General features: G+C 30.3%; 1 protein-coding gene across 7 annotated transcripts in view; it reads right to left on the bottom strand.

Annotated features, from left to right (window-relative positions):
• Nucleotides 1-14,164, bottom strand: part of PAPOLA (poly(A) polymerase alpha) — a 65,728-nt gene that overhangs the window by 22,989 nt on the left and 28,575 nt on the right. For 6 of the 7 annotated variants that reach the window (XM_012550500.3, XM_023504499.2, XM_023504512.2 and 3 more), the window contains exons 10-14: nt 12,886-12,958; nt 10,938-11,058; nt 9,983-10,067; nt 4,427-4,480; nt 3,670-3,789 (exon numbers count right to left, since the gene is read on the bottom strand). In XM_012550500.3, coding sequence (XP_012405954.2) covers nt 3,670-3,789; nt 4,427-4,480; nt 9,983-10,067; nt 10,938-11,058; nt 12,886-12,958 — 453 coding nt within the window. Of the gene's footprint in view, nt 1-3,669; nt 3,790-4,426; nt 4,481-9,982; nt 10,068-10,124; nt 10,578-10,937; nt 11,059-12,885; nt 12,959-14,164 lie in introns of those variants that run through there. The other variant, XM_031953295.1, reaches the window with a different exon arrangement.

A 14,164-nucleotide genomic window follows, 5' to 3' on the forward strand; every position in this document is an offset into this window, starting at 1 on the left:
CCTTAACAATGTATCTCCAACATTTGCATAAAAAAACCCCACAACATTCTTCTAATGATGGGACAGAAATTAATTTATCTACAACCTTCTGTTAATGAGATTTGGACATTCTCATAAGATATTCAATCAATAAAGAATCTTTATATGAGATACTCCAAAAAATTCTCTAAGTGACCTCTCCAGGGTCACACAGCTAGGAAGTGTTAAGTGTCTGAGGCCACATTTAAGCTCGGATCCTTCTGACTTCAGGGCTGGTGGTCTATCCACTGTGACACCTAATTGCCCCTACATTAAACTTTGAAAACATTGCATAGCTTCCTAAATAAAACCCACAATTATTAAAGAATTGGGTCAAATAGTAAAATCACATTGATGACATACTAATGAATGGATTCCTTAAAACTTATCCACAAACATATCTTGGATATACACTGTAGATACTGAAATGGGAACAAAATACAATACGAGAAAAAGAGCAGGCTAAATTGTCTTTGGGAAACTTTTGAATGGCCCCATGCTTTCCCCTCATGCAAGTACCCATCTTTTTAAACATCGATATTCTTGCAGTGATGCTATGTGGCTTTAAGACATGGAATAGCAGTCTTCAAAAAAATTTTTTAAAAAGTTGAGGATCATCTAAAGTGCAAAGAATCACATAAATAATCATGAGAATGCTAAAAAAAAAAAAAAATTTATCAAAAACAAACTATACTATCATTACATGATAGCAACCAGTAAAGGAAGGAGAAGTGTTCTAGCAGTACCAATGGAACATCTGGAAATCTAGTTAGAGATTCCAAGAATGCTGATTGTACAACCTATTCCTATTTAAGATTTATAAAAGAACAAGAAAAAAAACTTGAATAAGATGAGGATAGCTAGAAATACTGGAAAATATAAAATATTTGAGATCACTGACTGTATAAAAAATGAGATCACTGATCCTATGCCATATTTAACTATCTTCCTTCAAACTTTAACTCAGGTGCTATCTCAACCATTAAGTTTCTCAATCTCCTTAGCTACTGTACCCTCAAACATTCCTGGAGTTTTGTCCGATCTCTTTTTATTCTCCCTATACTGTAATACATAGTTTCGCTCATGTCATATTTCATCCTACTCCAGCCCCAATAAAATGTAGACCCTTTAAGTTAGGTTCCATTTAGGTATTATGCATTATTGCTTCAATGCATATAAAATATTGATAAATATAAGTGAAGTCTTCTACCAGGGTCATCAACATTATCAAATGAATCTGGTTTCCTGTTAAAGTCTTTATACTGAGAAAATTTTGCCTACATTGTTCATAGATTTATTCTGCAGTTACACTCCTTACCTATTAAGTTATTTATCTAATATTTGAAAATCACCATTCATAGCCACTTATAGTTCTCAATTCCAAGTTAAATTCTGTTACTTTAAACATTCATTGTATACACAGCAACAATTCCTAGACTGTTCACAATTTTGATTGTCTTCCTTGAATATTCTATTTATTCATATTTTCTAAAATTTTACATCTAACAAATATCTAGATGTATTCAAGTCAATATACAATTACTAAGTATCTGATATGTACCCAATACCTTGCTACAAAGGTACAAAGAAAAACAAAATAGTCTCTGCCCTCAAGGAATTTAATGCCAAGTATTAGAGGTGGAAAGTCAAAAATTCCTAACTGGGGAACTTTCTGAAAAAGGTATCAGTATCATTAAACAAACCCGGTCAGGGACTCTATAAGGTAAAGGTGAGAAAGGAGATCCCAGGCTTGGGGATACCCTTTGCCAAGACTCAAATATGAGATGAACTGTCCTATGAAAAATTAGTGAAATAAAAAGGATTAGTTTGCTAAATTTGGAAAGATATGCTGGAACCAGATTGTGAACGTCTTTAAATATCAGAGAAATTTGTATTTAATCCTAGAGGATAAAAGAATCCAGCTAAGTCAAGAGTGGACTAGGAGAGGGAAGAGCATGGTACCAGAAAAATCATTTAGAAGACTATCATAATGGTCTGGGTGAGCAGTTATAAAGGGCCTGAAAGGGTGATGAAAAAGAAACAGATGCAACAGATGTCATAGAGGTAGAATCACCAAGAACTGTAAACTGATTAAATATGGAGAGTGAGGGAAAAGGAAGAGTTGAAAATGACTGAGGTTGTGAATCTTGGTGATTAGAAGAATAGTGTTCATGATAGAAAAAGGAGAGTTTAGAAGAGGGAAGAGTTTAAGGGGAAAGATAATGAGTTCTATTTTGGACATGATCAGTTTCAGATACCTACGAGACATCCAGGTGGAGATATATAGCAGGCAGTTGGTGATGCAGAATTGGAGCTCAGGAGAGAGATGAAAGCTGGATATGTAGATTTGGGTGTCATTTGCAGAGAGATGCTAGTTGAGTCCATGGGAACTGATGAGACCACTTACAGGAGGGCCTAGGACAAAGCCCTGGTGTACACCCATGCATAGAGGGCAGGACATAGATGGTGGTCCAAACAAGTAGACCGAGAAGGATCAGTATCAGTCAGGAGAACCAGAGAGCAGTGTCACAATAACCTAGGGAGGAAAAAGTATCCAGGAGGACAGGATGGTCAACAGTATAAAATGTTGCAGGGAGGTGGAGAAGAATGAGGACTAAGAAAAGGCCACTGGATTTAGCAGATTTAGACAATCAGATTTGAGAGATTTCTGACAACCTTGTAGGAAAAAAAAAAAGCAATTTTAGTTAGGTAGCGAGTCAAGTGGTTCAGAAGTGATGGGAGGTGATGAAGTAAAGAAAATAATTGTAGACCATCCCAAAATAGTATGTGATTTATTTTTCATGAATACTATATGCCCAAGTCGGCATTTGTAGAGAGCCAGTTATAGTGCTACTATTTTCTAAAATGCTAAGTAAACTAAAACTCCAGAATTTGATTTTTATAAACTAATTATACATGTCTATAATGCATTATGCTTTGCTCCCTCCTTAACTTAATAAAAGATATTAATTCATGCTTTTCATGTGATTAGATCCAGTCCATTTTTCTACAATCCTAGGTCTTTTCTGAACAACAATTAATGCTCTATAAATTTAATAAAAATATTGTCTATGATTTTAAGATAATGAAATATAGTTTTCTACAAGGATCTTTAAGAACAAAAGATAAAAAAAAAAAATGTTTGGTTAAACTTAATTATACATTGTCAACTAACCACAGCATATCCCTAGAAAATCTAACAAATGAGTTGAACTGTTACCATAAAATATATATTTAAAACTACCATTTAAAAAACAAAGCTAAAAATGTTAATAAGATTAAATATACTATTATATTCCAGTTTTAGTTAGCTTTCTTGAAATATGAAACCATTTAAGTCAAGCTTCCCAAATTGGGAGAGAAAAACAACTAACCTATAAAACAGGTTAACATTTTAAAAAATGAAAATGAAGTAATAAGCATGTCACTTTAACTTAAATTATAAGTTTTATGAGATTTCAGTACTTTATACCTAATTTCTGTAAAGACAACCTTTTTTGGGGGTAAGACAAAAAAAACCAAACAATTTTGACATTGATGGATTTAGATAAAAAATGTTCTCTGTATCATGGAAATTTAGTTTTTACATTCATTTTATTAGATTAACAATTTATTCTTACTTCTACTAAAAAAAAAAAAGAATATACTTACTTGTCAGGATTTTCCTTGGGTGCTGGAAATGACTGAGGATTCACATGAGCCAGTGTAATAAATTCATTCTTCTCCAAACTTCCAACCAGGATTCGGATTTTTGATTCCACCAAGCCCACCCTGAACAAATGCCACTTTGTATTACTAACAGTCCGTTTACTTTTAAACAAAAATAAAAGTTAAGCAAAATGTACAGAAACAGAAGAAATATACTGAAAGTAGAAGTTAAGGTACTCTTTCAAAAATTAAGAATACCAAAACAAGCAATTTAATGGAATCACTGTCCCAAGCAACTCAAGAAATCATTAGTAACTTTTTAGTGTTCTACCTTAAAGGTCAGGAAATAATAACTATCCTTTAAAAAAAAAAGTAATTAAAAAAATTAAAAATAAAAAGCTTTACTCAAATCAGGAAATTCAAGTAACTGAATTTTCAAGAGAACCAGTCTTTGCTCAGGACCTTTAAGGAAAAGAGATTAACAAAGCAGTTTTAGAAATAAATAGTGAATTTCAAATAATTGTTAAAACAGTAGCAAGTAAAAAAAAAAAAAAACTGAAAAACTATTACTGGCAGAGTCCTCATTCCAATGTCCTAGCAATTTCTAGGTCTAAAAAACAAAAAGTCAAATTGAAGATTTTATTTATTTATTCTTCCTACATATGTCCATTTTTTTTTTTTAATTTTCATCTCTGCTTTATTTCAAAGGGTCATTTGGAAATTTATGGTTTCTTTTCTGTGAATCTTATCTTATACTCACCATTCTAGTCGCTGCTTTTCTGTTGGTGCACTTGCTAGAAGTACAATATAATGCCTTTGAAGATAAAGACAATATGCTATTTATTTTATTTATATGTTTGGAGTTGGATATTCAAGCCACAATGCTATAAGCTTCGTTGAATTGTTCTAACTTGAGCTAGCCCAAAAATCTTTGCAACGTGAAAATCTCACCCTATGCACATTAATGGATTACATTAAGTTTATAAATATTCCATAAGTGTTCAAACTACAGGGTATTTTATTTGCTTCTGAAAGAGATATTCATTAACAGATTATTACAAAACATTTCAAAAACAAGATAAAAGAAATTGTAGTAACAGAGACACACTGATATATCTCGTCCCCTCCTCAAAAGTGTTTAATAGCTGTTCAACACATCAATTAAAATAAATTTGTTTTATATGGACAATGAACAAAAATCTGCTTTATTCATAGATATTAAAAATAATTATGGAAAACTGTTAATAACCTAGTAAAGGAAAATTGAGTTGAAGCATTTCTCAACTATTTTAAAAATCAGGCCTAAAAAAAAGTTACTTATTAATACAAATATGCACAATTATATCCAATCCATAATGTGGCTCAGATTATAAAGGAAAATACTTCTAAAATGAAAAACACAAAAAAGCTCAATTTAGAAACTGATGCCAAGCTAAAGTTCCATAGAATCAATCTCAAGTTTATTTTGATTGCCTCATCTTCATCAACAACCTTGTTTTTCATTAAAGCCAAAGTGATAAGCATTGAAGTGTTCATTGAAATGCATAATTACTGAGCTATCAAAAAAAATTTAGTAATCAATTATAGAACTGTATGTTACAGGAGTTGAGACAAGGTTTCTTCCAAAATATTTTATCACAAAACACATTAAATTTAGTAAGATAAGTAGAAATCCAACCAAAATCAGTACACTTTAGTTATCTTTGAAATAACTCCTTGTTCTTTACTTTAAAAGATCAACAATGGTCTTTGGACAAAATGTTTTGATCTAAATCATGATAGTCACCTTATTTAGTTCTAGTTTGCCAAGAAAAAATGTGTTAAATGAAATTATAAAGTTTTTAAAGATCAAAACAAGGAAAATGAAAATACTTTAAAAAGTTTAGCTGTATTAAGTTCATATTTTACACTCATTTTTGGTGACAAAGCATTATTGGCGAAAGGTTAAAAAGACTCATTTCAAAAAAGTTATCTGTGCCTTAAAGAAAGTAAACCTTTTACATGCAGGCACATGCTAACATCTCATCTCACTTATCATGTAAATTCAACTATATGGAGCAGAAAAAAAAAAAAAACCATCAAAACAAATTCAGCAAATCTCTGGGCAATCAAAAACAATTATTTTAAAAGCTCCATAATAAACCTTATTTATATACTTTCTTGTTAAAAGCTAACATAAAACCTGATTGATTTTCTTTATAAAAACAACGTATAAAGATTGGTCATATGGTTTCCCAACTCACTGCAGATTAGGTAAAGAAGAGAAAAAGTGAGGAAAAGGCAAAATTCAAGGCAGACCAAAATTTTTTACATCATTTTGTCTGGCTCACTACTTAAAACTTTTATACATTTCATTATTTATCATGCTGACTGCGAACTTACACTCTATTATAAATGCTTTAAGAATTCTTTCCAAAATACCCTATTTTTTCATCTTTTTATTCCCAATGTTTTATATATAGTAATCCCTTACAAATATGTGTTCAAGGAATAGCAACAGGGTGGAACTTCATATATGGGACAAATAGATCTACATATAACAAAAGACTAACAATTTTGATACATTACAGGAAATAATAATGATGTTGAAGACTGAATCATCAAGGAATTATTAAATTATAGTCCTACTTTTGTTGGGGGTTTTTTGGTGCAGCAATAGGACTTAAGTGACTTGCACAGGGTCAAACAACTAATATTAAGTGTCTGAGGTCAAGTTTGAATTCGGATTCTCCTGAATAGGCCAGTGCTCTATCCACTGCACCATCTAGCTGCCCCTATAGTACTATTTTTAAAAATAGATCAAAAAAGACAGAAGGCTAATCTAAGGCTTGGTACTTAGAATTTTAGTATAATTTTAAAGTTATATGGAAAATGTGCTTAATTTCCTTAAACATAATGATGCTGGAATAAATGAATCATTATTATGTGTCCATAGACATGCCACAATTCAAATAAGCATTTCAATTTATACTGAATGATAGAAAGCTGCAAACATTTCTAAATGATATCTAGGATATAGTCAGATATAGAATATAGTCAACTTCTAGATAGTAACCCTTGAAGGTAAATTGTAAAGATTCTAACATGCTAAAACTTAGGTATTTATACTAAATGGGTCTTTTCTCCTGCCTTTCCAACCTGAGCATGCTGATCATGTGTTCCCTCAACCAGCTCCAAAAAAAAAATTTCCCCTCAAATATATCTTACATCTGTACCCCAAATTTGGACAAAATGTCATCAGCCTAAAAAAAGGGTGGAAATTACTTTTAAATGGTAGCTATATCAGAATTGCTCTGTTAGAAATCTTTAAAACAGTTTACAAAAATGATAGCAAAATTTAAAGTACTTGTGTGACAGCAAATCAAATGCCTCCAGAAAACATTTTACACATTAATGCTTCAAGTGTTAGATATTAAAATGAACAAAAAACGAACTTTTAAAAAATGGCAAATAAAAATCCTCAGATGAATCAAGAAAATTACCACAAACATGTCTGATCCAATCAATCAAGAAGTTTGACCCAGGATTGAAAAGATTTGTGGCAAATTCAAATTAGAATTCAGAATTGCAACTATGACCCAAAGCCCAAATACAGTTATCTTTAGGTCACTGAAATTCACTTAAATTAACTGCCACATCTCACACTGACAAAGGAATTAGTGTCATTAAAAAAGTGTTATATTAGCTAATTTTTAAAAACAGTAGCCTGATGATTTAGCATTTGGACTAGTAGTTGTAAAATCCAAAGTTGAGCCAATAAAACTTAAATGCCTCCTACACTGTTCTTTATTATAAATACCTTACAGAGATATTTAAATCCAGAAAAAATTGAGTATAAAAGTCAGAATGTTTCATTTATCCTTATACCTCACCTACTAATCCTTTTTCTTCAATCTTTCTTTTCTTAAAAGAACATACTTTTCTCTTTAAACATTTATTTTTCATCAAGCTCTTTCCTTCATTGTCAATGCTACTAGGTTATCTTGAACATGAGGTAAAGTCAAAAGATATTCCCAAAGTTGTATGTTTCTTAAAGAAATTTGAATCTCAATTTTTATCAATAACAAAAGTTGTAGATTCTTGAGAGTCGTTGAATGTCTTCCTGCTCTCAGAAATAACTTCATATAAAATATTAAACATTTCCAAGATAACCACAATCTATTCTATGTCTTCACATTTAAACATTTAATGAATGTTGACAACTAGGTTTCTGAAGGCTTGTTTATTAAAAAAAAAAAAAAGGAAACAATCTTCAAATTTTCTGGGTACTTCCCCTCAAATATAAACACGTGAATCTAACGAATGGCAGAAGTGCATGTAGTGAACTGTACACTAAAACAAATGTAATAATGAGAGATGTTATACAAATTTAGGTGTGTAACAATGCTACAAGAAAAACATATTTCTGAGGAATCAACTTTAACAGTAAGAAAAATTTAACTTTGCTTGGCTCTCAATTTATTACATTTAACTCTTTTTATACATTTTAATAACTTGAGACTGTTTTGGAATAAAATCCTATAATAAAAAGAACCTAAAAACTTTATGTCATCTAGAGGGCATCATTGTTAAATATTCCTAACTCTTAGTTCCCTTTGTAAAAATGGATCTCCTCATAGAGGAATACCAAAACAAGGGGGAAATTTTGTGCAATATATCTGGCATATTTGTCATAATTTTAAACATTCATGTTTAGATAAGGTTTGTTTTTATTATACAAAAAAGAAATATATATTACCAACTTGATATGACATTTTCTGACTTAACAGAAGAAACCCAATTATCATTACTCATTAAAGAGGTGCTTTTTTGACACATGCAGCAAATTATGAAATGTTTTCAGGTTAAATAATTCTTAAAAAGATAAATTATAAATGACTTTAAAAGGTACCACTTAAGAAACTTTTAAAAGGGACCCGTCAAGGTTTTTCCAAATAAAAATTTTCTTTAAAAGGCATTTAGGTCTTTGGGTTCTAAAGAAGAAAATATCAGTCTGTTGCACTATTTTATGCAATGAATCCAATTCCCAATACATTTTAAATTCACAAAGGGTAAAATTTGGGTGAATGTGACTCATTAAGAAGTCTGAAGAGTGTTCACTATATATTTATGATGAAGAATAGTATTTTTTGTTCTTCTGTTATCAATTACTATTCTATTTGTATTAAATTAGAAACAATTGTAACTGAGCCTATGTCAAACATAAATGGTCCTCAATAGTAAAAAAAGGGGGGGGGGGAGGGGGGAAACTATACACAAACAAAATTTCCAAAGAAAAGAAAAGTAGAGATTATTAATATAAATTATTTAAGTTGTCACTGATAACACAATGTTCCAAATGCAATCCCCAGAACACAATTCAAGTGCTCTATTACTTTTTTTTCATGCAAAAGGTACAGAAACAAAACACAGAGACATTATGATGGTCACCATTCATTTTTTTTAATTGGGGAAGAGCATATTAAAATCTTGCTTAGATTATTACATAACACAATCCAATACAAGATCAGATGGTTAGAAAAGTGTCAGATCTTTTAAAAAAAATTGAAAAGAAAAAAAAGTGGGACTCTGGCAAAATTTCAGCTCAGGGCAAATAAAAATGCAGTCCATTTTTTTTCAAGTAAGATTTATTATAAAACTTACAATTTTCATCAAAATCAAATACAATTAAAACAGGCTTCTGACCTGTACTAAAAAGGTATTAAACCATTAAAGTTAAACATTTTATGTTCTAGACTACGAGGAAAACTTCTTTTAAATATTGGATGGGATTTCCTTATTATGAAAAAATAAGGATGGGTAATGATATGTCATAGCCTAATGAAAACACAAAACAATTGGCTATGTACTGAGTAAACTGGTGAGATGTAATTTATGTGACTGATCTTTCCAAATATAAACTTTTAACAAGAACTTCTATCCTCTAATAATCTTAATTTTTCATCCTTGAATCATCATACCTTTCTACTAGCCTAAAATATCCAGGTTATTAAAAATAGAAAAAGCACATATTTGTTATTCTAGCCAAATCATTGATAATAATGTACACTCACTAAATGATGTCTTCATAAACTAGCTAAATTCTTTCGCAACCAATTAATTATAAAGGCTAAATACTACCTTGAAAAGCAAGAGATGGGAAAATAAATACATTCACAAAAAGTGTTTGCTATTCTAAATACCTGAGATTCACAGGAAACTGAGAACCCTCAAATCTAATTCTATTGGAAATGTTTGTCTAACAAAGTGTCATATATACAGATATATCACTGTGAATATTAAGAAAACAATGTCTGCCATGCCTTAAAATACATACTTGTACTTTTGAAAGAAGTTGGGAGCTTCAAAAAGTTTGGACCACTCTGCCTTACTCAGCAAAATTTCATCTGTGATAGCAAGACCTAAATTAAAGACATATTAAACTTCTTTGCATATTTCACTATAAATATCAGCAATCCGACAATTAAAAAACCTTTATTGTACCACATGCATACATTATAATGAAACATAGTTACTAATTATATTTACAAAAACTTCCTCATTTTAAACCTATTCATTATGGAAAAAAACATAAACTTTTACAATAGGGGTCAATACTGACTCAGATAAGTAATCACCAATAATAGTATTCTAATACTTTTTATATATAAGTAACTCCAAAAATTAATGTTATCTAGCATGGAGAGAAAAAACTTGTAGATTTTTCTTTCTTTCTGGTTTTTCTTCTATTAAAAAAGATATTGAAAACATATGTATTCCCATAAAGGGCAACACAAAGTTGGAAAATCTTACTATATGTTTTGAATTTCATGTAGTTTTGGAGTTCTTGATGGAAAATAGAAGATAATATCCCCATTCTTGCCCAACTTCCTTCCTTAAGGGCTTTATCTTCCTGTTTGCTTAGTCTCTGCCTGTGAAAGAGACTAGAAACTGTAATTCTACATGGCAACAGTATATTATTAAGGCACTAGATTTGGCCTACAAAAATCAATAATGGAGTGAAGACATCCCAAAATTCACACAATATTTAAAAATTAAAACTTTTACTATTTGTGAAAAGTCAAACATAGCTTGTATATCTGAAAGGAAAAAGTATAAAACTATAGCATTTAAGTAATGAATTCTCTAAAATATGCTATAATTCTTAAATTATGAAGTTTTTTGTTTGGAAATTGTTTTAATCAATATGGTATAATATAATGCTACTAGGATTATAATAGTATCTTAAAATTTTTTACAGGAAGAAAAGGGTAAGGATAAAAAGAACTTACCTTGTTTAAACTCCTCAACCATGACCATCCGTGTAGAAACGGACACATTGTACGTAGAATTCTGTTGTGGGTATGCTGGTGTAATTATAGGCATAAGATGGTACCTATCACTGGGGTTTACCTATATATAACAACAGCCAATCAGTTTCTTCAAGTACACATGCAACAGAAATTTGGACTTTTATCCTTTTTGATAAACTGAACAATGATCAATTTTAATTGTATTCATTGATGAAGGTGAAATCAAGAAAATGCAGGTCAGTAAGCCTTGTTTTGTAATCGTTTAAAGTATCAGAGAATAAATCTAATCTATCAGTCAAAAGTTCCATGTAAGTAAATGAGCAAGTTATACTAAATTTTTCAGGATACACAAGCGAATATAGAATGTAAGAAAGACTAATTCAAAACAATACCCTAAACATTAAAAAAAAAAAAAAAAAAAAAAAAAAAAAAAAAAAAAGGGCTGTATTCTGGGGTCTAGATTCATTTTTATAAAACTGCTATATTAAAACATCTGCTCACACAAGCGCTTCTAATAATCTACTTTTACAGCATTACTAAGAACAAGGTACCTAAAATGAAAAGATAAATTTTGTGTACCCTAATTATTAGGATATTAATATAGAATTAGAAACTTTACCCCACCTCCAAAAAACCCCAAGTGCTAGAGGGCAAAACTGTACTTTCTAAAACATTATGCTTTAAGGTCTCCAAAGAAAACTTTTAACATTTAAAAAATTATAGTCCTGTTTTTAAACATAATTGAGTACCAAAGAATGTAAGAACTAAAAAGAACAGACATGATCTAGGCCCAACATTTGAATTTTACAGATGATGAAACTGAGGCCCAAAGAAGGCATTGCCACTAGTTAAAACAAATACTAAATGGCAGAAATCAGACTTAGATCTTGTCTCCTAACTCCCTAGATATGCACTACATTTTATTGCATCGCATTATAAATTTTACTTAAGAGGTCTAAGAAATACTTAAGTCACACTAATCATGTTGGTATTGCCTTTCAAAAACATCAACAGCATTATTTAAGGATCCAGTTCTAGACTTAACACTGAGGAGCTGAATTGCTGTTATCTCAAATATAAAAGTCTGAATTATAATTTAATTGATCTACTCTTGAAGTTTGGAAGCTTTGGTATATATTTAGTCTTTTTTAATAAGAGAAACAGAAAAGTTTTAAATACAATGATGAGACCAGTAAAATCAATACTGGCATAAGAAAAAATATATAAACCCACTAAGTTATGAGTGATTTTTAAAAAATCAATTAAGTCTCTCATTCTGAGACCTGAATTTTATTTTTCAAATGAAAAAAACTATCAAAATGAATTTTTTCAGTAGTGATGATTAACACTCCAAAAGAACTACAATTAAAGCTATCCCTTCAAACACATTAATGCAGTTTCCAGAAATTCAAACCAACTGTAACAATTACATCACGGATGGTTAAAATCGTACTTCTTGCAAGTGGTCACATACTAAATGATTTTGTCAACAACCTTTGTATTACAAATCAGTTTTAACAAAATGTTTACATAAAATAAATACAGGGAATATTTTTAGTAGCCTTTTATTTTGTTTTCTTATGCACAGATGCCCGTACAACTTTTACTTACATAGTAATAATCGTATGAAATATATATTGTAGGTTGCAAAACTCTTACTGAAGTCAGTATGTTCAGCTAGATAATATATATTCTTAAGTATGTTGTAAGTTCACAGGGTACGAAGTAATTATATCCTATAAATTATAGGACCATTACAGCTGATGTTATAATGAAGAATAATAATGAATTGCTGACACAATTGCCAATAGTCAACTACTTCCATAAATACCTAAAACATGAAGTCTCCATGGAGTTTTTTTTAAGCAGTTGATTTTACTTTTTACTGTACAGTGTGAATTTATAGGGGAAAAAATAATACACTAACCCTTGGGTCCCATACAGGCAAATTAAGATTGCATTCTTCAGGTTGTTTCAATAGCACTGGATTTGGCCATTCCCTGTTTAAAAAGATTGTAGCACTCGATAAGACTATTGGATATTACCATCTATACTTTTTTTTTTTTTAATAACAATGTATTTTGTGAAATGTGATCCTTCTTCATTTTGCCCTCTTGACAAATCAACAGGTGAGAGACTTGTTATTCTGTTTTCTTCAAGTTAAGTCTATGTAAGGCGCCTTCTTTCTAAACTATAGAATCACAAGAATAATTTGAAAAATGTCCCAAATTGCAGCCCTCAAATATGGCTGGCAAAGCCATTATACAGTAATTACGATTGGCTCTATGATATATTGGCATGTTCTTCAGATTAAATTCAACCATGAAACAAAGGAAACCCACCCTCCCTTTCAAAAAGAGAATCTGTTCTTTATTCTAGGCTCCCAATTCAGAGAGAATAGATATGGCAGTATAATTAATTTTAAAAACTACATGCAATAAACAAAAGATTATCCACTATGATTAACTTATGGTGTAGCACTAACAACTGGATAAAATAAAAATACTTTTCCTATGTAGTGGGATCATTTCTTTAAAGTCAGATACTTTAAAATTAGCTACAAATATAAGCCCATTTAAAGCTAGACAGAGGACATGTCTACAACTTATCAGCATTGTTAGAGCAAATTAAAAGTATTTGACTTAAAATGTGTAATGTAATTAGAGCAAATGTAAATGTAATTAGAGAAAATTAAAAGTATTTGACTTAAAATGTGTAATGTTCATTTTAAAATAATGAATCAAAAAGATCTGCAAATAGGTAACTACACACAAATTCAAGAGGATAAATCCCTTAACCTAGAACAATACTTTAGACTTAAATCATCAGTTTATTAAAAAAATGCAACTGAATTCCATAAAATGACAGTGGAATAACTATTTTTCTTATGCCTTAAAACACTTCAAAAAGTAAAAAATTAAAGTCACTAAATCATTTCATAAAGACAAACTAACTAAAGAAACTACTCAAGATTTCTTTAAAAAAAAAAAAGATGTTTACAATATTTACAGATTTTAAAAAGTAGAAATTTTATTAACTATCTGAGAAAAGCAAATTTAGAGTAAATAACTTTTCAAATGTCAAAAATATTTCTTTTTGCATATATTTGTGAATGTAATCTTCTTATACGTTTCATGTGCATGTTATACCATTAATATGTTATTGGCAATAACTGATTAACTGAGTGCTCCCCAAAATATACAACT

The sequence above is a fragment of the Sarcophilus harrisii genome, chromosome 2, assembly GCF_902635505.1.
Source record: "Sarcophilus harrisii chromosome 2, mSarHar1.11, whole genome shotgun sequence".
NCBI lineage: Eukaryota > Metazoa > Chordata > Mammalia > Dasyuromorphia > Dasyuridae > Sarcophilus > Sarcophilus harrisii.